Source organism: Chaetodon trifascialis, chromosome 13 (genome assembly GCF_039877785.1).
Source record: "Chaetodon trifascialis isolate fChaTrf1 chromosome 13, fChaTrf1.hap1, whole genome shotgun sequence".
NCBI classification, from domain to species: domain Eukaryota; kingdom Metazoa; phylum Chordata; class Actinopteri; order Chaetodontiformes; family Chaetodontidae; genus Chaetodon; species Chaetodon trifascialis.
Genome location: NC_092068.1, coordinates 12,166,475 through 12,191,650, shown reverse-complemented (window position 1 = coordinate 12,191,650; position 25,176 = coordinate 12,166,475). Strand labels below are relative to the sequence as shown.

At 40.8% G+C, this 25,176-nt stretch overlaps 1 protein-coding gene across 6 annotated transcripts in view; it reads left to right on the top strand.

Moving 5' to 3' along the window:
* The first annotated feature begins 4,535 nt into the window (after nt 1–4,535).
* LOC139340849 (neurexin-1a-like) overlaps nt 4,536–25,176 on the top strand; it is a 255,820-nt gene continuing 235,179 nt past the window's right edge. For 2 of the 6 annotated variants that reach the window (XM_070976864.1, XM_070976869.1), the window contains exons 1-2: nt 4,536–4,888; nt 6,470–7,818. In XM_070976864.1, the coding sequence (XP_070832965.1) occupies nt 7,107–7,818 (712 nt within the window). In that variant the 5' untranslated portion in view covers nt 4,536–4,888; nt 6,470–7,106. Of the gene's footprint in view, nt 4,889–5,017; nt 5,368–6,469; nt 7,819–23,428; nt 23,447–25,176 lie in introns of those variants that run through there. The other 4 variants (XM_070976863.1, XM_070976859.1, XM_070976862.1 and 1 more) reach the window with 4 other exon arrangements.

Sequence of the window (25,176 nt, the reverse complement as noted above, 5' to 3'; positions counted from 1 at the left end):
AAACCAATCCATTTGTAAAGATTATTCAGCTGTGGGTTAACCGCAAAATAAAAGCATTGCATTTGAAAATGTTAGCTACAAAGTCAGATTCACACTGTAAAACTTGAAGCCCTCATATTGAAATATAAGTATCTATATAAATAAACCATACAATTTCCAACTGTTGGAGTTATGATTGATATCTTTGTTTATCATAGTATGGCGGTGAGAATTTCATGAAGCTGCATACTTCACCCTTGAGTAATGTCCTTGTACAGTACAGTTCAGAATTGCCATGAGTAGATAGAGAGAAGATAAATTAGCTTGGGAGAATATTGCTTACCATGTTCCTCTGGTCCTGCAGGGGATCCACTGCTCAGTCTAAGAAACAGTTCAATAATATCAAGGTCCATGCACATCAGATTTCCCCCCGAACGCTCTACACACATTCCTCAAGATATATGTGTTTATCTTGACAGCCAAATAAACACCTTTCAGTCATTATCGTGTGCTTATCAACACGTATATACATGTTAACTGGCACACTGAGACTATTATTAACATGACACTGACACTTGACAGTATAGGGCAATGTTAGCAAGCCTGTCCGGCTTTTCGGGGGATTGAGGGAAGGTTACACTGCCCAGACAGAGTCGCTATCTGAGATAGAGTTACATTTGCCAAACACATCCTTATCCAAAAGCTGATTGAAACATACTGTTGCAAACAATGAACCATACTCTAACCTCTGTCTTGCTTGTCCAAATCAGAGAAGCAGCCACACAGGGTTATGTTAGAATGAAATAAGATGCCAGACAAAAACAGTGTTTCTTTAGTCCCTGTCGTCTACATGGATTATCAGTTTATGGGAATACTGACTCTTTGCCTGGGACATGTAGCTTTAGCTTTAATCTTTAAGCACGGTAACATCATACTATGCAGACCAGTGGATATTTGAGGCAACTTTTACATGCTTGTCATTGTAAAACCAGTCAGAGGACTCAAATCTAAAGCTGTGCTGTATTTCTAAAAGTTAGTGAAACTAACACACTGCCTTCATGTGCAAGAATTCTACTATATGAAACGTGAGATGACATAACTTTGCACTTCAGTGTGTTTATAAGCTTTCTAATTGGTCACAAACATCAGTCAGGGCTGCCTCCGTCATAAATAATGATGAATGTTTGGAAACAGAGGGCAATAAAGAGGTATTAATTGGTGGATGTTGAAGACTACTTAGATTCTAATGAGGAGCTGATAAAACAGTTGCACATAAACACAACACACCAATGCTTGTGCGTTACCACAGCTATCAAATGCAGATCTTAAATAATCAGATTAGATCCCACCCTCGACGGCGTCCGTGATCAGCAGATGTATCATGCACATTTTTTAATTTCAGTTCTTTAATTTGTGCAAATGTCACATATACATAACCACACATCCCCGTGGCTGGTCTATGATGCATCGCCTCCACAGACAAACTGCAGCAGAGCTGGATCCAGTTGTTTGGACTGCAGTCATGTTTGCATCAGCCTGAAGAAATCACTCCAAATAGGTGATTGCACCACAGTTGAACATCACCAAAAAGGTCAAGCGAACCAGGCCTTGAACTTCAGGGAAGTACTTTACAAAGAATGCGCATCTAGTCTCACAAGAGCCCATGATGCGTCTGTTATGGTACACCTTTGAAAAATGTGTTTCGCTTCAAAAACGCAGTCCTCCTTTACCTCTCTTAAGTGCTAAATAATAGTCTTCTCCAACAGTTGGTTAGGTATATTTGATTTCTCACCTGGAATTAGATGAGAAGATCAATATCAATTTCATCACTGTACATTCAATAGAGAGGCTGGACCAGGATGTGTTTAGCCTGCACAGCAAAAAGACTGGAAGAGGAGCCAGATGTTTTTGTTTCGCAGACCACAAAAGGTCAAAAATGTCATAGTTGAAATTTGTGCAGCAACTGTTTGCGCTATAGTGGCTGAAAGTATTGAGTTAAAATAATTAGCTGACTCTAGGGATGAGGAATCTATCACAATTATATCTGTGGTCCAGGCGTTCACAAAAATAAGAGTTGAAAAATATATATTTTTAGAAAGCCATTGATCTTTTGCTAAATAAGGTATGAATAATGAACAGGTGGATCAGAGGTTAGTGGATTTTTTTTTTTTTTTAATAGATCAGCACCATCTATTCCATTGGTGACATTTTTCATGCCTGAGATATGTGTGACATTCTTAAATGTCTGGTGTGTCATGGTTTCTGAGATCCAGTCACATCAAAGAAGGGAAGCAAAAGCAGCCGCAGCAGGAGCAGACAAAGAAAAAAAAGAACAGATACACCTCAGCAAAATGTACTGTAATGTATTGTTAATGAATAACTCAAGAAAATTGATTGATTTTTGAATTACTTTGGAAAGTGCGGGATTTCCAACGTATGAACAAAAAGCTGCCAGGTGTTATGCTGCCATAAACCCAGAAAGCTTAGACCTTAGATGATGTTGTTTCAGGGCTCCTTAAATTATTCAGTAAGTCTCTCCAGTCTTCCACCGTATTTTCTGCATGTTTTCTCATTTATTTAGTGTCTTTACCATGTATGCGGATAGCCTGCAGACCTCCCACAGGGAAAACAAATCTCAAATTTGGTTTCTACTCGTCCACCAAAAGTAAGCCAACTGGCATTAACCAATTTTGTGATATAAACCCATTTGAAAGTAGACAAGATTTAAAGTTCTTAAAATTGCTCACAGCGCTGTAACTTGACATATCAAGTTTATTAATGTTACAAATAACAAAACGAGTTAACGGTAAGCTCACACCTACCACTAACAAGCCAATACTATGCCCAGTTGAAGTCTTAATCTTAAATTATAGCATGATTAATGATTAATGATACATGCCTACATGAAATGCATAAACTAACAAGTTTCACTGCAGCTACTTGAAGAGAAATATAAGGCTGTTGCACTGCACAGTAGACTTTTTGCACAACTAAAAGAAGCCCAACGCCTCTGAGCACCATTAAAATTCATATGAAATATGTGTTTTAAAATGAACATGTGTGTTAACACTATTAACATACTGGAAAACTGCGCCAAATGGGGAGAGGGAAATATTCTTAAATGGAAAAGAGTTGTTTTATGGATTTTCATATGACATGTACCTGACAACAATGCAATCTTCTCACTGTGCTTGCTTTTTTAGAGATGTGTGAGGTTACCGGTCACATGGAGCACACAAGGCAGCTTTGAAGCATTAAATCGAAAGACTGATTGCACCATAATTGCAACAGACTTCAGTCCACACATTCTGGGGCAGCGCCTGCCTTGTGTGGATGAAACATGCATCAGGCATGCTTAGTTGTGAATGGATAAGACTTACATGCATTTAGAAATGACATTACATTAGCATTGAGTGGCTTAATATATTCACTGAACAGACAGGTGTTGTATAGCTCATGGTACCATGATTTATCGTACATGCAAAATTAGGTCTAATATTGAAATCATGGGTGCAGTGTTTTTATCGCAGCCAGTGACAAACGTGGATGTTTGACTGGTTCTGACAACTGGGATAAAATACAGAATGCAATAGCAGGGCTTACCACTGTTTGGGGATTTGGGGAAGAGGTGACAAGTGGACTGAGCGGCCAGCACAGTATTCATTGAATGGACAAAGGGAGATACTCTGGACACGCTCCTTTTCAGAGCGACGCGTACAGTCCAGGCAAACAACTGGACATCAACACTTGTTGATGCCGCACCAAGATAGCAAGTGCTATCATTGGATATATGTCTCATCATGCACAGCACGTGACCTTTATTGTTCGAACAGAGTGAATGATGGCAGTGCATGACGACCTGATCTTCGTCCTGTGTGTTTCCTGCCACTGGGTCAACTATTTTATTCTTCAAGCTTTAAGTGCCTTCTTCAAGGACATCTTGCGGATGTGCTGCACTAGTGCTCACTTTACTCATTCACGTCCGGCTTTTAGAGGCCGGTCAGACGGTCGCCTTAGTCATCAGCCGACATCCCAAATTTTCAGCCTGTTGATTGGCCCAACTTTCAAACAGAGCAATGTTTTTGGATGCAACTAACACTCGTGTGTCTTCTGCTAATATTACTGTATTGGATTAATGGTTTTCAGTGTGAAAACAAAAATGCATTCATGGGTTTTCTGGGGAAAATACAAATAAACAACACATAGTTTGAAAAAATCACAGCATGGACTATCCAGTGTGTTCTGTAAGCTTATTTATTTCATGCTTCATACATGGTATGAACCTCCTTCTACCATAAACATACCACAAAACACAAAGTATCCTTCTACTTGAGTATTTCATCATGCTGCTGGATCTCATAGTAACTCTGAGCTGAGAGCTCTGGATTGGCCGATTTCTTTCTCTGTGTATGTGGGTCTGATCGGCTGCAGTAAATCAACAGGATCGATTTGAAATATATACACAAACAGGAGCAGAAGCTGTTGCAGTTTGCTGTAAAGACACATCCCCGTGCTCCACGTGCGCCTTAACCATCTCTGACTGCCGCCCTGCGTTTAGAGTCTTTAGCGCGATCAATTAATCCATCGCAGCAGTTTTACAAGCCTTATCTCCAAAGTTGCCTCTGCCATAAATGTCCGTGGATGGATGCTTATGGAGGCAGAGGCGCTGTCCAAGGTACTGCATTCAGCCCCTCCCCGGTAGACATCACTGGGAGACACGTGATACGCGCTGTCTGTGGCTCCTGACAGTCGCTGGATAAGCTCAACAGGGAAACCAGATTGCACCTTCTCTTCCACGAAGATAACTGGATTTTGGCCCCGCGCTCCCGACCTTCCCCATCCGGCGGGTTAACGCTCTCTCCAGTGCTTTTTTAATCGGGAAACAAACTTGGAGGACGGAATATTGAAGGTAATTCCTTTTTTCCCCCCACTAAGCCTGTAAGCTTTTTTTGAGTGGAGTTGGAATGAAAGTGGACCAGTCTCTCCCGCTCTCTCTCTCTCATCCTCCTCCTCTTCCTCTCTCTCCCTCTTCCTCTCTGTGATGCTGCGATTCACTTGAAAGCAGATCTTGATGTGAGGGTTTCGCCAGAGTGGATTTTGAGGTACAGGCTCTCAAACAGACCGAAAATATGGACTGTCGTGCTTTACAGGAGCACAGCCCGCGGTGCTTTTGCGTGAAATCGCATTTTTCTTTTGTGCCAACTATTTGGAGTCCCGTAGAAGTAAAGGTGTTCGCGTAAAGGTGATAAAAAAGAAGCGCCTCATCGCGTTTTAGCAAGGCATTTTAGAGTTGAGAGCGACTGCAAAGATGCCGCAGATAAGGGGCATGAAATAACGCTGTAATTATAGTGCGCCCTTTCCAGCTGTCATCCAGGGGAACATGTTAAGGTATGGGGAATGTTATTGATGAGATCGTGTCCCGTTTTTGGCAAAATATATCCTCTGAAGCGCTAAATTCCGGGGAGGATTATCCCACATCTTAGTTAAAGCTCGCTGCTCATTTGAATAGCTCGCTAATGATCATCACATTTGCTGTTAATGGAGAAGATGTTTCTGTGTGTTTAAAGTACGCTGCCTAAGTAAACCCCATCCCCAGCCGGTGCAGCGGTTCCATTTGTTCCTCTCTGAAATGCAAACTAATTGTGGAGATTTTAAACCAGGTTAATGTCTATATTTCAACGCGTTTGGGGTTTTGGAGGAAAAGCAGAATCCGTCTCATCCTCCGAGCGAAATAAATAGCGACGAGGCAAGCGGAGCACGTTTGTGGCTCTGACTGAGACCCACTGGCAGCCCGACTGGTTCGTCTTACACAAACCAACCATTGTGAATCAAATGACGCACTTTTTCCTCATGTTAGGTCTTCAGGAGAGGGCAGGCCAGTGAATGAGCTCCTGTATGTCGGAATGCTGCTGATAATGGCCATTCGCGGCTGCAGAAGTTGTAATGAGTGTAAGCAAAAGTGACATTCCTTAAAAGAAAAGAGAGAGAGAGATGTTGTAAATGATGTGTCGACTTTGGTGTGACTGAGAATGTCTGCAGGAATTTATTTTTAGATGGGCGAACATCTGGATGCGATTACTGATGCGTTCACGTCACACATCATCATTTACTGATGTTTGTTTTTCTTAGACTGGATGAATATGGAAATGTTTTAATCTTTAAAGGAGAGCATTTAAAAAAAAACAAACAAACAAAAAAAACAATCTGTCCGGCACAGTGTTTGGCCACTGAGATGAAGTGATGCGTGGATTCAGCGACTGTCCTGTGCTGCTGTACGCTTCCTGGAAAGCCCTGCTGATAGTCATTTAATGACATAGCTTGTGTTTGTTGTGACAAAAGGCCTCTCTGTATCTAAGTGCCTGATTGGCTGCGCTTCTGCCTTAATCACAGTATCAACTCTGACTTTTGATTGAGGCTTTGGCCAAAGTGGATTTGGAAATGGATACGCTGAAAACGCTGATGCTGTATTAAATTTGCTTTTCTTTTGCAGAGAGCTTTGGGACCGAGGACTGCTTTGACAGACAGACTGCTTCTTTTGCTGAGCTTATCAGCCAACGTGGCTCCATATGGCATTTTTTCTCATTGCTAAAGAGGATGCAGGGTGAAAAGCCCCGAGCAAAGGCTTCCAGTTACCTGCCAAAGAATGTTGGCATGGACATGAAGATTAAAGCTGCCATTTCAACTCAAGCGAAACCGTGCACAGTGTAACTGGCACCAGAAGGGACTGTTCCATAATTAAATAAATTATACCGAGTGCACCTAATGGATATTTGAATCCCTGTCACTTTGCTCTAAATAGCCATGGCAGAGAGGACCTTTAAACAATTCAAACTATTTTGGCGCCAACAGTGACAGGTTTGGCCAGTGGCCTGGACAGTGTGAGGTAATGGTATTTGCTCCAGGAAATAAGTGTTGGCTGAGCCTATTGCTATGCAAATATATCATAACATTTAATCCTTTCTCTTACAATGCATCAGTTCACACTGGAATATCCATGTAGACAGTCACTTATATGCCAGTCTACTCTCTTGCAGACAGCCCAACGTATTCCTTGCAAGCAAAGGTCCTTATAAATACGCTTAGCCCTACAAGTCCCTATTCACCCACACAGAATTTGTGATCACACAATGGTTTTACAAAAGCCACATGGTGCCCATATCATATGGGTTGGGCTGCTCATTTGCTGCTTTGTAGAAATAAGCACTTGTCTAGAATTTACGGGTGCTGAGGGACAGTGGGCTAGATTTCCAGTGTGGAACGCATGTTGCGAAAGCGAAATGAGCTTCAACATGAAAACAAAGAGTTCGCACGGGCTGCTAGTTTACTTCGACGATGAGGGATTCTGTGACTTTTTAGAACTTCTCATACTCAACGGTAAACTCAGCCTTCGTTTCTCGATCTTCTGTGCCGAGCCTGCGACAGTCGTGTCTGACACGGCAGTCAATGACAGCCAATGGCATGCAGTCACAATAAGGAGAAACTTTAAGAACACAACCCTAATGGTGGACAGTGAGACAAAGTGGGTGGAGGTGAAGTCCAAACGACGGGATATGACTGTTTTCAGCCACTTGTTTGTTGGCGGAATACCACCGGAATTACGATCTGTGGCATTAAGACTGACATCAGCTGCAGTCAAGGACCAGCTGCCTTTCACTGGATGGATAACAGACATAAAAGTCAACAGCACGGAGTCTGTCATGATCAACAGTGAAGGGGTCTTAAAGGACCTCTGTGGTACAGCCAACATGTGCTTAAATGGCGGAGTCTGCAGTTTAATTGACAACGAACCAACATGTGACTGTTCTCAGACGGGGTTCCAAGGAAAAGACTGCAGTGAAGGTAAGACATCTGCATTCAGTTTAGACAATACAGTCAGTAAAACATGTCCTCTGTAGCCTTTCCAGTCAGCAGCAAACATGGCTGAATGAAATAAATTCAAGCCTATTGTAATTACCATCAATCCTAAATATAATGCATTCCCTTCCTCTATTTGGCTAAAGCCGCATGTTTGTCCTAGTCTTACGATGTGTGCCATTGATCTGCAACACAGTTGTTTGTAATGAACCAATCTCCTGCAAGGCCTCATTAGTAAAACATGCAGGTGTTCTCCATCCCCAAAGGTGTCTTCCAGTCTTATCAAATAGGTCCATCGGGATTGGTTGACCTATGAAACATCATCTCCAATGGCTTACCTCAAATCCAAGAGCAGGAGTAAACATCTATGAGTCTGATGGACTAAACATGAATGACATCACTGACTTCACGCAGTATAATAAGCGTCCAGTAGATTCACAGAGTTGGCAACAGAAGAGAACCCAAAAATGAACTGGGTGACAGTTTTGTTTCGGTTGCCAGTCGATAACAGTGTTCTTATTAACACACCGATGCTTACAGCTTGCCATTAAGCACACAGAATTACGATCCATCATTACCACATCATCTTCTAGAAATAAAAGCTTTAATATAACAGAGCCTTGACTTCCCTCAAAACTGTGCTTTCATTTAATTCCTTTAAATAATCTAACAAAAAAAAAAAGAAGAAGAAATAGCTGTGCAATGCAGGAGATCAAAAGAGACCCAGCTAATCAATACACAGAGAGAACACGGGGTTCTTTGAGGCAGTGAGAACAGTGTCATTCTGTCACGGCCAAAAATTGTGATCCTAATATCAGGATCCCTTTTTGTCGTCAACCTCGGTTCTGTTTGTAATGAAAGTGCATTCAGTGCAGAGCGTCACAGGTTGGCAGTTTGCTGCCTTGGTGGGGAGGAGCAGGTCTGCTGGTCAGCCTGAGTGTCGGTGGGGGAGGGGTGCAAGCGTTTTTTCTTAAAGTCTATTTATATATATGTGCATTCAATTTCATAAGCTCGTGTATCTTCATTCAAGCGCATAAATCTTTTATTAACAATAAGCTCATTAGGCCTGCATTGGATAACTTACTACAGCAACATAAAATATTCCCTCCTGATTGTCATTAGTCATTGAAGCAAATATGAAATACCACTAATTAAAATGCCCTCTACATACTCTGCAGGCCGTGCTTTATTTTCTGCTGTATTCAGGTTTGGTTGTTAACAAGTGGAGGGAGTATCGGGTCTTCACCAACCCCCTGCACTGACAGAATGAATGATCGTTGCTGCAGTTCACTAACAGGCTTTCAGTGTTGGGCAACATTAAGTATTTGTTTATTTAAACCACTGCACATCAGTGAGAAATAGCGGGCTGTGTTGCCACACCGCATCCAAGCACCCTGAATAAATCTGGATCAAAAATGAACTGTGGCAGTAAATATACTTGGACATGCCACCCAAATGTATTCTTGTTCTCTTTCTTGCAAATGCAGACTCTCTAAAGTCTATATTCACAGTCTCACACTGTAATATTGCCATCATTTATTGCACTTACTTGCTATGTTGCATTTTGGATGTTATTGTAAATTCATAGAAGAGTGTTTTTTTGTGTTAAAGGTTAATTACACAAAGCTGTCTAACAAGCCTCTCTGCACACTGGACTCTGATTTTAAAAGCTGCCAGTGGGCTCAGTGTGACTACACTTTTCTTATTATTCTGGCAACTGGTTTATTATAATGTACAAGTGCCCACTTGGCATTTTTTTCCTCTGCTCTGAGCTGGAGAAAAAGTAGTGCTTGTTCTAAAGGAGTGGAAATCCAAATCGACAAACAAGCAAATGTCTCAGCCTCTTTATAAGACTTGCATTGTAAATCTCAATGCATTCTCACCCATTTTGTAGCAGCCATCTTTTTCCATCATATGCAAAATGTAGCCTGATGACAGCTCCATCTCAAGAATGCTGTGATACTCTTTAGGAAACTGATGCAATGAATTGCTGATGATTCTTCAAACGAAACATGAGCAACAATTTATTGTTGATGTTATCTTAAAGCCAGCTAATTATTCAAATGTTTTTTTTGTTTTTGACCAAAGATTTTCTGCATCAAAGCCAGATCTTTGTTGTCATCTGTAACACACATTCTGAGAATTAAGCATATTGAGTTTCACATGTAATTCTCACATCTAACATTGACTCAGTGTCCCGCCTTTGGATTTCCTAAAATAGTCAGATTGACGGTATTTGAGAGGAGTTGGGTCATATTCCTGTAAATATATAACATTAAATGATTGTTGTTTAAACACTTTACTTCAAGTTTATGTAAGTTGATTTTTTCAGTGTCTAGGGTTAAAATAATGGATGGCTCTAAGTTAAGTAATACTTTGAAAACTAGTATGTGTTTTCATATGTGTGTGTGTGCGTGTGTGTGTGTGTGTGTGTGTGTGTGTGTGTGTGTGTGTGTGTGTGTGTGTGTGTGTGTGTGTCTGTCTGTCTGTCTGTCTGTCTGTCTGTCAAGAATGTGTGGGAAAAGGTCATAATGTTCACACCAGAATGGCTGCTGATGTTAATAGTTTCACGGACATGAGAGAACTAATTGGTTATGTTATTGCAGTGTTAAGATGAGTGATGCAGAAGATATCGCCCTTGTGCAGCATGAAGGATGAGCAGTTATTGTTTAAAGAGGTCCATGTAATGAATATAAGGTGGCGCTGGTGACAACATCCATTATGGCCCTGAAGATGAAAAGCTACTCTAATAACACGGGAAAAAAGCTCCTTAAAAATATGGTCTCATCACTCTGCATGTGAGTGAGAGCTGATTTTCTCATGCACTCGCTTAGCGACGTGAAGTTTGATTGGACGCACTCATTGTAATGCACATTCCTTAACTTCTTCTGGTAAATAAATCTCAATCAGCAAACAATAAGTTCATGATTAAGTAAGTGCGTCTTAAAAAGCAACCAAACTGCACCCAACAGCAAAAAAATGTAAGATTTGAAACTGAAAATTACAGTGTTCATCCGTATTTTAACAGTGTGGCAGTGACAGGGACAGAGGAGTCCGGATTCAGGGAACGGAAAATTCCTTATGCACGTTTCAGATGGTGGATGACATACACTCAGAAAGAGAATAGCATCTTAAACTCTTCCCCAAGGTGTACTGTGTATTGATAGCTGTACACCTGCTCGCTGATTATTTCTATCTTGCCTCAATTACCGTGTCAAACCATGGAAGAGAAACTGCACGTTAGTAAACTGAAGTCATTAGATCCAAAAGATTACACAACAGAAGCCTCAAAGACAAACAGGCAATATGTCAGTGGAGACGTCTGCTGCTGTCACCCCATACAGCCACAGAGCTCATGCTGGACTGGCTCTCTCTCTCAGTCATGCTGCTGCTCCGTCTGATGGAAATACACAAAACATACAAGCAGGCACTCAGTTAGAGCTGCGTGCTTCTCTCACACAGCCGACCAGCTCCATCTATTTAGTATAAAAACAAGGTTTAAAGGTTTTTCCTGAGGCAGTGTGTTACGGTTGCAATGTGTCATCGTCTGAATTTGTTCACCGTGGATGGCTGATTGGTCTGTGTCTACTGATGTTGCTGATTTCTAGACTAAAAGGAGTGTTTTTTGGGGGCAGCATATCAACCTGTGAACACAAATTTATCATATTAGATTGTCGTGATGAATGTTGCTGTCGCCTAATTGCACATCCAGCACACATGAACCAAAATTAAAGCATTAATTTAGACTTTTCTCAATTAATTTAATATCCTCTCATCTTATATCTCTGCTTTGGTCTTCACCAACTCCACAGGGGAAATCTGCTGCTGCTAAATACTTCACTCTATTCACCAGCTATTGGCTAATGTTGTCTGCTGCAGGTACAGGTGGTCTATCAAAGCCTTTTTTTTATTGCTGAGAACATCTTGCTGTTGGAAATGTGTTTGATGAAAGTGCTGAGGCTCATTAAAACGTTAAAGATGCAATCAAAACAATGAGCTAGAAATGCACGAAAGGGACTCCTGAAATGGCCAAAATGTGCTTAGATAAATGAATAATGGAGAGCAACCTGTTCAAATGCATAAATGGAAACAACTGGCCTTGGTGTATCGTGTCCTTCTGCCTGCCTGCGTGCGTGCGTGTAAGTAAATAAATAAATAAAAAGAGGGAAAAAGACTAAATAATAAAACAGAGGGGCAGCTCTGTGTTATCATTGAGATTCCTTAAGATGCATCGTTTGAACTAAACCACTGTTGAGACTGTTAGTTCATGCTGAATCCTTTATATTAATTGTATTTTAGGATTTGGCAGACATGTTTTGAGCATCACGATATTTGACACCAGACTATAAAACACTCGGTATTACTGCCTGCAATGAGGAGCGACTGGTAGTTCTTTATAGCTCATTTCAGCACGGCGCTAACATTGCAAGACGTAGAGATTCAATTCCCTGCAGAGCCATCCACGCTGAAATTGTATGAACTCACAGTACCTTCAGACACTTTGGATGAAAGCATCCACCAAATTGTACCTTTGCCAGCTAATTCAGTATTCTAGCAAGTGCAGAGATTTTTTTTTTTTCCCATCCCAAGGTAATGTGGTATTGCTTATTGCTGTCTCGCCATCCTGAGCTGCACGGAGGAGACGAACAACAACGGATGCTGCAAATGGAAAATATTACCAGGCTATTATTTTAGATGGAGATTGAAGTGAGTGTCCTTGCTCAAATAAACTGACTTAGCTCAGTTAGAATCCAAATCTTGTATTTAGCATTAGAAGCCCTAATTGCAGAAAACCAGAAACATAGTAAAACACATCCGCCCCATCATGAGTTTACCTGCATACATTGACTCACCTCCTAAGTACACTGGAGTAAATTTACCTCTCCATTAAATCATTTAAAAGCTGTTGTATTACTTTGATCAGATGAAAGGATTACAGGATTTGCCACCAGACCTGTCAACTCTCTCCTGTCCAACCACAAGCTTCACATTGCATGACCTCTCGCACGCACATGCATGCACACACGCGCACACACACACACACGTAAATCCCTTTGATCGGTTAAAACAATTATTTAAATGCACTGTTCTGTGGTCAGTAAGTTCCCAGAATCTGTCCTCTTGTTTCTCATTAGGGAAATAACATAGATGCATTGCATAGCTCCATATTTTATCCTGATAAAATGGAATGATGTTGTTTATTTCATTGTACATTAGCCAAACATAAATCAGTCCTGGTTAAAAGCAGACCTCAAATAAGACTGCGCTGCATTTTATTTTTCACTTTGTGCATTATGTAACACAACGGATAACTCACGTTGACTGGATACAGTAAATAACTGTGATTGCACTGCACTTTAATGTTCCGATTTTAGCTGAGAGCATAGCTTCCAGGTCCTTGTGAAGATATAGTTAGAAATCCCTGAAAATAACGTCACTCGAAGGACAGACAGCCAGACAACTTAAGCCACTTCATTAAGCTGCTAATGCATGATGACAGGGTACCAAGAACGACTGTAGCCTACAGTGAGTGAATTATGTCACACCTATTGTCACGTTTGACTCATCATCATCAGCCAGCTTGGTTATGTGAATTATGTTATCGACTGAGCGCAACAACATCACAACAGATTTACGTCCTACTGCTATATTAAGGAAGGAATGTAGTGCAACATATGCAGGAGTGTTCACGTATGCTCATGCTCAATATGGTTTTTATTACGCCTTGGGTGCCTCTTTGTTTGATTCTGGATGATACAGTAAATACTTAAGGTTTCAGGTTGACGGAGAAATAATGTACAAATTGACGAATCTTTCTGAATCTCTTCCCTCAGCAATAACTCAAAGTTAGAAGTGTCAGAATAACACAGCCACCTAAGCCGGTTAAGGTTTGATTTTGCCACATGACATCCGATTAGAACAGGAGCAGTCTTAATTGCAGTGTTTCTTAGTTGAGGGGTTGCTTGATCAAAGCGACTTTTAAATGTAGCTGTAATGTAAAAAATGCATTTTTCTGATGTTTTTTTGTATGTCGTTGGACCCTTTTATGTTTTCATGACATGCTTCCTTGACTGGATCCGTCTTGCACAAATTGAATTTTAATCAGCGGAGTGAAATGAGTATAACGTCCTGCCAGGAGAATTTGAAACATGATGACTTTGGCAGCCCTTTGATTACATTAAAGGTGCTGTTTTACATTATCTGTCACAACGATGCCTCACCACCTGATATAACACCACTGGGTATATGGAGGAGGAGGAGGAGGAGGAGGCGTGAAACGTCATACTTAAAATTGAATAATAGGACTGAACTGAGAGGTTTTTTTTTTTTTTTACAGAAGTCATCATTCTGCTGATACTTGCTTACTGTACCTGATGTACCAGTTTCTGATCAACTGCAGTGAATTTGCTCAGTGCTAATTTGCAAGTTTACTAGATGCTAACAAGAGATTCTAGCCTAGTGCTCGGTAACAATTGCATTACTGTTGCATATTTGCTCACAGTGTAGACACAAAGCAACATTAGTGTCCATTTGGAGTTGATGAATATCAGTCCAGTATTTTCTCCCCTTAAGCTCTGTTTGGGCCTCCACCAACTGCCTCTTATCAGCTAAACTGAATGTGTTCACCAGTAATCACTAATTTCCTCTGTCCATGGTTTGGTGGTGAACAGGAAGCGTACAGTAGGTTCATCATCAGAGTTGTTAACATGAAATCGGTCGGCTGCAGTGTCTGGAAATGAGGTTGATGAAAGGTTTAATGATAATTCTCTGTCACATTACACATAGTCCTTTGATGTATTCTTCTAAAAATATTGATTAGTGCAGCTTTGATATAACATTTTCTCTCAGTGATGCTGAATGACAGATTCCCTCTGGTGTCGGGCAAGAAATTAAAACATCAATAATTTGGCTATCCTCATGTATTGAAAGGAAATAGTTGGACTGTTCAGCAGCAGAATGCTACGATATTATCTATGTTGAAGTGAAATCTGTGGTTTACATTCTGGCTTTATGCCTCAAGCTGGTGCTGCACATTTTTTTGCCAAGCTGTATCCCCCAGGGACAATTAAACTTAGCACACTGACAGCAACAAAGGAGTGGAGCAGTGGACGGGGTTAAACTGGGTGGCTGAGTGACTGAGCTGAATCTGAAATTAGTTACTGGTACGAGACTGTGCATTTAACAGCTTTAAATGGATAAATCAGTGAGATTACAGTTATAGGAAATATCCTGTGGCTAATCTTATTATTGCACCCAGTGCTGCTAATGGCGCTGCTTAAGTTTGGTATTTGTACAGTAACAAAAATGATCTCCTTAACACTGAAAACACATATGGAAAATGTTCCATAGTGAGTAGCTTGTGATTGACAAGTCAAAAGCAACGCTCTAATATGTAGATGATTTATGTGGATGGCTCCATGTGAATGACGTGATGTCTGATGACCTGGTTTTAAGGATTCAGTAGCTTTCATCATGTTCACATACACTGCATGGATTCAAAATCTTTGCTACACCCTGAGTTGGAAGACCAATCCTTCGTATGAATGAGCGCTCCCTCTCAGGCCTGTCCGTCGTTGTACGAGCACAAATCACATGACCTCACCGTACTGTATCTCTGAAAGTGTCATTCTGTCTAGAGGCTTCCTGCAGCTTCACTCAGACAAAAGCAGATTAATAGTATACTGCTGTCTCTGAGTCCAAAGACAGATATTGGGATCAAAAGATTAGAGGGATTTTCCCGGAGGATTTTTGCCTTGTTTAAATACAACTGCTCCTGACTGTCAAAGGTTGTTTGTGAAATTCTTTGACACCAAACCCCTCCTTTAACGGGATTCATCCCACACCACAAATAAACGCGTCTGAGTATCCATGTCACACTCACACGTATGCTAGTATTATACTGGGCTGGAGGCCCACAGTATGTTTCTTATTAAAGCATGATAAGATGGCATATGGAGGATGGCTGGCATCTGATGGATATCGTGAGATGCGTAAGTCAATGATTGAATGCTGTCATCTCTTAACCTCTGCCATGAAATGATATCATGTATGATAGCTTTAAATACATACTTCTTCTTTGTTTGTGCATCATTGATGACATAGTCACACCTGTGTTTTGTGCGGAAGAATATCTCACTTTGCATAATCGCTAGATGTTTTTTGTGCAATCTGAGCGGTTTGATCTCCCCTATGAAGATGCAGAATGAAACCATTTCGAGGCAGAAATTTGCCTCTTTAAATTCCAGGCTGTAGATCATATTTTCACTTTGAACATAAGTTGCCTTTGATGCTGCTGGTTGGGTGTCATCCTTCATGAGAGTCGTCTGAAATAGTGAAAACAAGTCAAAAGTGCACTGCCATAATTTGAAAGCTGCCATGCTAATGACAGAGCGAAGACAAATTACTTTTCAGGAACATTTTTTGGGACTTTGAAGCCCTTTGTGACTGTAAGGCAACAAATAAACCTGACTTGACTATGGTGCAGTGTGGGTTATGCGTCACAATTCAAGGGGTTTTCTACCTACAGTTAGAGTAAGATTTAAGTATATCATTACCTTTAATATAGATTATGTATTCTATAATAAAAAAAGTACTGCAGTCAATGCCATTTTCACCTTGGACCATTTTTTGTCATCTATAATGGAAAGAGATGTAGCTTAATGTTAACAGTACTTAGAGCTTAGCTGTATTTAATGCTCAGTATGCTTTATTAATACTTTTTTTTTTTTAACTTCAGCTGAGGAGCCGCTCTTCAGATAGGGATTTGTCACACGTCAACAGTGGGAGCCACAGCTACAGTTTCCTTAAGCAAGTGCTGAGCATATTTAGTTGGAAAAGGTGCTCGCTGAACATCGGCACACACTGCTTCAACATAAGGTTGTGATTTCTATTACAGGAAGTTACAAATAAGCTGAGCCCATACTTACAAACTTAAACTTTACGTTGATCTCTTAGTTCCCCTGCCAGGCCTGATACGTCAGTGTCTAACAGCTCCTGCATGGTTAAAAAGATTTACTCCAGATCTGTAATATTATCCTATATATTTTCAATCCTGGGATTAAGGTTATTACAACTATTGTATAAGCTGCTCTGATTATCCTGTTGGATCATTCCGACCCACAAGATGTAGAAGAATGGTGAGGTCTTCAGCACATCTGCTTCCACAATCCTCTCTGGGCTGTCTCCTCAGAAATATCTGGATTTGACTGTATTGTCCGCACGCCATCTGTCCCATGAACCCCGGAGCAGCAGCATAATAAGATTAATTAAATCACGAACACTCTTTGAGGATATTTAATTGGTAAAACTGAAAAAATGTGTTTTGCCCACGTGTGAACCGCTGTCCTCACTCTTTTAAGATAGCAGAGATGGCAGAGAGTGAGATGAGGGGATTGGTATCACTCTCACCTGCGCATTAAATATAAGGCAGTTAGCTTAGCTTAGTAAAACCACTGGAAACTGCTAGCCTGGCTCTGTCTAAGGCTAACAATATCTGCCTGCCAGCACCTCTAAAGCTTACTAATTAACACATTATATTGTATTTGTTTAATCCATCCAAAAAAGTGTAAAAACAACAACCACTGTACCGTGCAGGTCAGTAGATTTTGGTAGCCGTCAGATAATGCCAGGCTAGCAGTATCCCCCTGTATCCCGTACTTGCTCTAAGCCAGCTAACTGTCAGTTGGCTGCAGCATATTTTGTCAAGTGTCCAACAGTTTCTTTGTCTGTGGTCACTATTCAAGTAGAGAAAAAACATCTCCACATGCAGGTTTTCTGCCAAGAAGTAGAAAATATTAACTAACTGAGGTATAATGACATTTACAGTCTTTGTTGTCATTCTGCAAAAATGTGGAACTCTAGTTATTGGAAACGGTCCCATTTTAAGGACTCCAGTGGGGAGAATCTGTTTTCATAAATGATATTAATGACTTTGACCATGCAATAACCTCAGAAAGGCTAAATAACAATAATATAAGGGTGTGCGTCCATGTAGCATTCAGGATAAGAAAAACGCTGTGGCCCAAAGGCCTCTGTTTCAAAATCAAAGAATACATTTATCAATCAGAGCACTCGCATAAAAACATAGCACTAGCAGAGCGCTAAATATTTTTTGAATTTAAGGACTTTCTGTATCAATCAGCAGGTTGAAGCTCTCTCTCGCTCTCTCTCAGCGCCGGCCATGGCTCTGAAACAACAGCTCAGCATTAGTCACGTAGCCTCGGAGAGGACGAATCGGAATTCTCTAATATGATTTCACTCCAAGGATAATATAATGCGAATGAGTTCGCTCAAATATTGATAGTGAACAGTTCTAACCCCCAAAATATTGGTTGGGACGCGTCCCTGCCATCCACGTGCAAACCTGTGCCCTTGTCTGGAAGCGTACATGTGGCACGGTTGACCGACTCAGCTGGTGAGAGTAGACATTGTGCAGTGCAGCCGCAGCTGTGGGAGCTATCAATTTCCATCAGAGTGGCTGGTCACTCGGCCGGTTTCCTCTCTCTCCACACTCGCTGTTGCTTGAGGAGGATAATGAGCGAGATGGCGAGCTGTGTAATGCCACTAACACTCCTCTGGTAGATAGATGCATTAAGTTTAGGCTGGGGTACTAAGAGATGAGCCCTCACTTATACTCATTACTCTTGATTTGCTCCAAATTGTAATTTAACAACAAATTGATCCTCTGGTAGCTCTGACCTTTGCTGCAAGGCTTTTACTTTTTCCCTTAAAGCTCCTCTGCAAACAGGCGTTTTAGAGCAGCCTTCCTGCTGCTATTTTTCAAATCTACAACTGTCTAATGGGCTGGCGATGGATTCAGCGCCTTCTGTTCTTCTTTGTTACTGCATGTGTCATGATGACATTAGTGGCTCCTGATTAATAACACAGCAGAAAAAGGGAAAATTCAACAAGACACATTTTAGAGAGATTTCATAGAGTTATACCTGCATTGTTAGAAGAGGCCACGTCGAGAATGTACTTTTCTTTTGTACAAATCATTCTAAAGGTGCACTACGCCAATATTATGAAGTCCACTTTAGTTGTCAAAAGAAGCACTGCTCAGCCTGTGAAAACAGTAGGATAATATCTACTGGAGCTCTGGAGGGAGCTTTCCAAAGGCTGAAAAATAACCTTGTAGACATCATCAGAGTTGTCTCAGCTTGTGTTTTGTTAACAGAAACCCTGTGTTACAAACTTGACATGTGGGGGTTGAAAGAAAGGGGTATTCAGGTAATGAGAGGCTGTAAAGACCCTGGTGAGTTACATTACGGGAATCAGGATCTGGGGGCTCAGTTAGAGGTCTATGCAGCATCTGAGGAGGTACTCAAGACACAGAGGGAGACTCCAGTCAAAATGCTGTCTGCCAGTAAAATAGTAGATAGTGAGTAGGAGGCTGCCTTTATCATCTGTCAATCATAAATCACGAATTAAAGCTTCAAACAGCAGTGAGTGCTGCGTCTGAGAAGCTGGACTCGAGCTACTGATGTCAACTCGCATGGTTTCACTTAAACATGCAGCACCTTTAAATGGATGTCCACATGTCCACATAGACTCTTTAGCAATGAATGAAACACAATGGTAGCTGACCTACTTTTTCAAAGCGACGCTGGCGTGATAAACTGCTTCAGTTTCAGGCTATTTAAAATGGAATTGAACTGCTTTTATTAGGAAGTGTCAGCGGCTTAATAATTTATGATATTCAACATTATTTAACGTATTGCTTGTCATCATTGAATTACATTGATTTTACATTTCACATATTATACAACATGCCCTTATTTAAACGACTCTCTCACCCCCAAACTGACCAAAAAAGCGTAATGCTGTGAGGGAAAAAACAAACTGTGTTCTCTGAATAATGACTGTATGAAATGAGCCGTTATGGATGCAGAACATGAACACACATTCAGTTTTTGGTGTCAAACTTGCTATTAAAAGTTGAAGGTAAAATGACTTTCAGATTTTCATTTTTCAAATACAGTACTTTCAACGAGAGATTGGGGCCATTTGTTTAAGCGCTGCTACATTACACACACAATTAGGCTCTTTTGGAAGAGGCTGCAGAAATAATTTTTCAACTGAAAGCAATTATTGAAAGGCGGCTATGATTGCGTATAGTCTTTGAGTAAAGAATGAAGGGGTGGGTGGGGAGAAAGTGTGCATAGATGTTTTCCTGGTGTGGGTCACGTTAATAAGCAGCAGCCTGAGTACAAGCCGGGTGGGGGGTTGCTGCCAGAATTGTGAAGACATGCAGTTGAGTGCAGAGAAACCTGAAAAAAGAAAATAGGTGAGGACCAACGTGCAGTTCAGCAAAAGGGTTAACGGGCAGCAACCATTTAATTTTAGGTGTGTTACCTTTAGGTGGGACCGCTTGTTTAAAGGTTAAAATTAAAGCCTCTCAAGTTCTGAGCGTGTACTGGAAATCCAGCTGAAACAATGCTATAAAGAGGCAGAGAGAATTCCAGCAAACCGACGGCGCTGCAGAGCCCGTGACATTAGGAGTGGAGGACAAAAAGGTTGATTCGGGCAGACAGGATGTTCTAAATTGTCAAATGGGAGAGAAAAATGAATTATATGTACCGCTGGATGCTGTGTCTAGTGGATGTGACACATGTTCCTTTATGTGAACTGTAGCGTCACCCCGAACCCTCCCTGCTCTTGCCATGTCTCTTGAGCCAACTGCATACCGCAGGACAGACATGGATGTCTTAATGGCATTTTGTCGAGCTGGCTGATGGTAGCCTGCACGGTGTATAATAGCGGATTGAGCTCTGCGAGTTTGGCTTTCTACGGACTGTCACTTTGGTGTTAATCGGTTGTCACAGTTTTGAGCTCACAGTCAGGGCGTCAGCATTGTGTCGAGGTGTCAGAATCAGGTCTGCAGGAAGTGGGATAGAAAAGAAAGATCGATTTATAGATCTGTTCTTCATGTTTGATTTCTTTCTGCTGTCCCTCGCCAGATGTTTTCATTTCGTCAGGCATCACTTTGAATAGCGGTGTAATTATGCTCCATGAGTCATACAGCATGTGCACGATCAACAGCAGAAGACCATCAGAGATGCAGATCGTCTGATAGACAGTTGAGTGCATTTTGGTGTAGTGTTTCCAGCACAATAGCACTGGGATCACTTTGTCAAGGGGATTAAATGGATTTACGTCTCTGGATTAGGATGTAACCAGCTGGGTACATTTGTGAAAGTGTGTGTGTGCATGTGTGTGTGTGTGTGTGCATGTGTGATAGGGGGCTTGTTTTAATGGTCCCTGTTAGGTGATACTGCTGTTAGAGGAAATCTTCTTTTCTTCAGAACACTACCTAATGAAACCTCATGCAGCGTGGCCACTGAAGATTGCAAAAGAATTACTTACACCGCTGGACGCAATTTGCATAAATGGTTGCTGCACAGTCCTACATCAAATCAACTTCTCCGAGCACTTGCATTCTGTTTTATTATGTATCATAATTAGAAAGTTGCTGTTCATATTTATGTCTGTTTCCCGCCCTCTCTTGGGATTGAAATTGTGTGAAGAAAACGAGATAGGAGACTACATACTGCACGTCTGTCACGTTGTACTTAAATAAATGAAGTGTGATTTAAATTTGATTTGGATCACCAGTAATTAGAGGAAGGGAATCACTATCATGCACAATGACCTTATACACAATCTAAAACAAATCAATATCGCTGCTCTTATCCTTGAATTGAAATGCAGTGGGAGGAATTATTAGTCATTGTGGCAAAAGACACCGTCAGTCTTTGGGGTCTGGACATCAACAAATGGTCTTGATTCTTTTACTTTGCTCCTCTCATGTGGTCACTTTGCAACTGCCAGCTTCATGCTTGCCTTGTCCAAATGCTTTTCTCAGCTGTGTGCTTTTCATCATCAAGCTGACTTTTTGTGAACAAAGTGCACTTAATATTTTCTATTACAATAGAATCTCATTTATCTGCTGCACACATGCAATTTTTCCGAACTGAATTGAATAAATACGATCCTCATGATGCATAAAGCTGCATACAAGTCAGCTTTTTAAAAAATATATACATATCCCAAACATCCTCTGTTCCTCAAGGGCTTGGATAAATGAGGCACTGTTTTAATTGATAAAAGCATTTCACATTGTCAACTTTTATAAAATATATGTCAAACAAATTTTACACCAAATTTGACCAAATTGGTCTTGTCATGTCCAATGTTTTACTGCCTTGTAATTTGTTCACAAAATGATGACTGATTGGTTTTTGTGCATGGTGTCTGATTTGGAAGGGGAACCAGAGGTGATGGTAAGTTTTGGGTCAAACAATCGCTTGAATCTGGGCAAGAAGCCATTTTAAAGAGGTAGGAGTTTATTTTGTAGTCAAAATCGGGCCCTTGTGCCCAACTGGCTGCATGGTTACAGTAACTGGATTGATTTCAGGACCTTTTTTTTGTCGTACAGATATTGATCAGACATTGCATGCTACTGTCTCTGTAATTTTAGTTCATAATTGTTTAATTGACAAATCAAAATAATGTAATATCATCTTTTTTTGTTTCATTTTATACCATTTTGTGTATTTCTGCTATTATGATTTTAATTATTTTAATATATATGGAATCAGTCTCCAGGCCAATTGCAAGCACTCAATGATGAAAAGAACTGTTGACTGACTATACTTTGTTCTTTTTATAGGCGGTCGGGCCCTTACACACTCTCATTGGTTTTGCATGTTTACAGTCACGTCATTTTGGCAAACCAATTTATTTTCCCTCCAGTAGCATGATTTTTACCTCACCTGTTTGCCGTTACTCTGCCAACATGTAATTCTTCCCTCGGCCTCCTGTATTAGAGTGACAGATTTTACATGGTGGTTTTCTCACCTCCACAAACCTCACTTTGATTGCCAATGTTAGGACAATTTCATTTGGGAGGCAATTTCCTTTTGCATTGCCAATACGTGCTCACTGGTCATTGCTTTCAGCGCTGTGACTGAATCACCTGAATAGAGTTGCAGTCACAAGACCCCACTGCTCACTCTGAAACCTTAGAGGCATTGCTATACCACAGCCAACTCTATTTATTTAGACTATTTTGTCTTGCAGTGCATTTCATCACATGCGGTGTACAGATTCCATTGAGTCTGTTGAATTAAATAGTTGTTGATAAAAGAAATTACAGTCCATCATGTTAAAAAAAACAACGATTTAGTGGGAATGCACCAGGATGAAGCGGCCTCAATCCTCAAGATGTGCTTTTTATCCCCTTACCCGCTTTTTCCTCATGATCGATACTGGTTCTTCAAACCTTTAACAGTGATGCCAGTTTTTATCTGCAGCCAACAACGATTCTTTTGAAAGACTTAAATTCTTCAAGGTAACATCAGATATTCAGAGGAGGTCATTCAATACAACCTGTATTCCAGGTCAGTGTATGAGCAAAAAGGATGGACAACACAGTGAAATAAAATCCAGCATTTCCTCTGCAGGGGTTACAATAGGTCACTTGCATGTGATGTTTAATGCCTTGCATGGTTACGACATGCAATGGCCCGTACTAGTCTGCATGCTGCTTAATGAATGTCTTCCTCTCTTTCTCTTTGCCTGTCCGTGCTTCCAGAAGACAACTATAATGAAGGTGGGTATGTTAACTGTTAGTTTCCATTCTTGCTATATTTTGTATGCCACCATATTGTCATGGCTAAGGCTCCTCAAATAAATGTAAACAAATATTTTGTACTGGTATTGATGTTACTGGAGTGGTAAGTCTGATTAATCACGTTTCATTTACATCTTTTTTTTTTTTTTTTTTTTTTATTATTATAGTGGGCATTTACTTCTTTTTCCAAAAACAGCCAAAAATTAAACTAATGAAGGGTTTCTCTGGTGATTAAAGTGAGTAAAGATTGTATTACAGAGGGTAAAAAGGTGATTTTTGAGGGACTGGTCATCTAAGCTGCAAACCTCATATGTACACACTTTCATTCATCTTTCTATCTTAGGCATGATTTAATTCCCAGTTTGACTATAAACTGACGGTACATGAGGCTATGCTAGGTTTCTCCATCACTCTGAGAAGTATGTACGGTTTTTATTTGGTTGGACATAAGAAAGATACATTGTCAAAAAAAGAGAGACCTTAAAGACTTCTACACAGACTTTTCACACAATGCTATCCTCTTCATGTGTTAGTATTCCAAGGGGGGAGAGTGAATTATTGTTTATTTGTGGGTGAAATCATCCATATGTACACAGAACAGCAGAAAGAAAGTCTTGCAAACAAAAGGCAGTGGAAATAACTAGTTGGTAGCTCATGTAAGGCTCCTTGCTATACCACCTGCCCACATTTGCCAGGCAGAGGGCTATCAGGCAATTCAGTAATCACCAGTAAGTGATTTGAGTCAGAATGAGGGGTGATTACATCCCCCTGTTAGCAAAATGGCCTAAATGCACCCCCCTTCTTAACCTGCCACCCCCCTCTCCACCCCAGAGAGAGGGCAGGGGCAGAGGGGCTGTTTAGTTGAATATGTTAGTCTAGTCTGTCTGACTCACTGATGCTTTATTTGACTGAGGTTTGTGCAAGTTAGAATCTATGGACCGGACCACGGCTCTGAAGTACCAGCAGCCTATCTGTGCTGTGTATGGAGAAATCCATGGTGCTGTCCGTGGTGCTGAAGTAGTGGATGGATTCGTTATTGGCCTAAACGCTCTATAGAGTAGAGTCATCTTCATAATCAACGTGATAAGTCACAGCACACAGTCATGGAAGGGCGAGAGGATCATAGAGACACACTGCTGCCTGCAGGATTCCTATTATATTCCTCTAACATCTCTATGATCAGTCAGTAGCATCTGTGCTGCTGAAAATACACCAAACCACCTCTGTAACAAAATATTTTAGGAGAGACATGACTGGAGATTTACTGTAGGGTTAGGGTAAGTACTAAATTGGGTTCAGGTTGGGCCACAATAAAAACATGTCACCTGGATGCCAGAGGAACCACAGAGAGGAAATGATCCACCAGCCAAACAAAAGAAGTTAGTGCTCTGCCTGAAGCCCATTGTTCATGGTTAATATGTCTTGTTAACTGTGTCAAGCAAATGACTGTACAATTAAACTGTTAATTTAAGCAATTTGTACTCATCGCTACTCAAAATGGCACATTGACCCAGCCATGTCCAATCATCTTCCCTTTTTTCCTGTGAGACACAAGTATGACTCAAATGTTATGCGGACAGTTGTTGAAGGACGAGGTCAAACAGTCCATACTGCGTATAGGGACTGCTCTTTCATTGGTAGGTGGGATGGTGGTCTCTTGCACTTCTCTTCTTAGAGAGAGAAAAATAAAAGGTCAACCTGAATTTAGA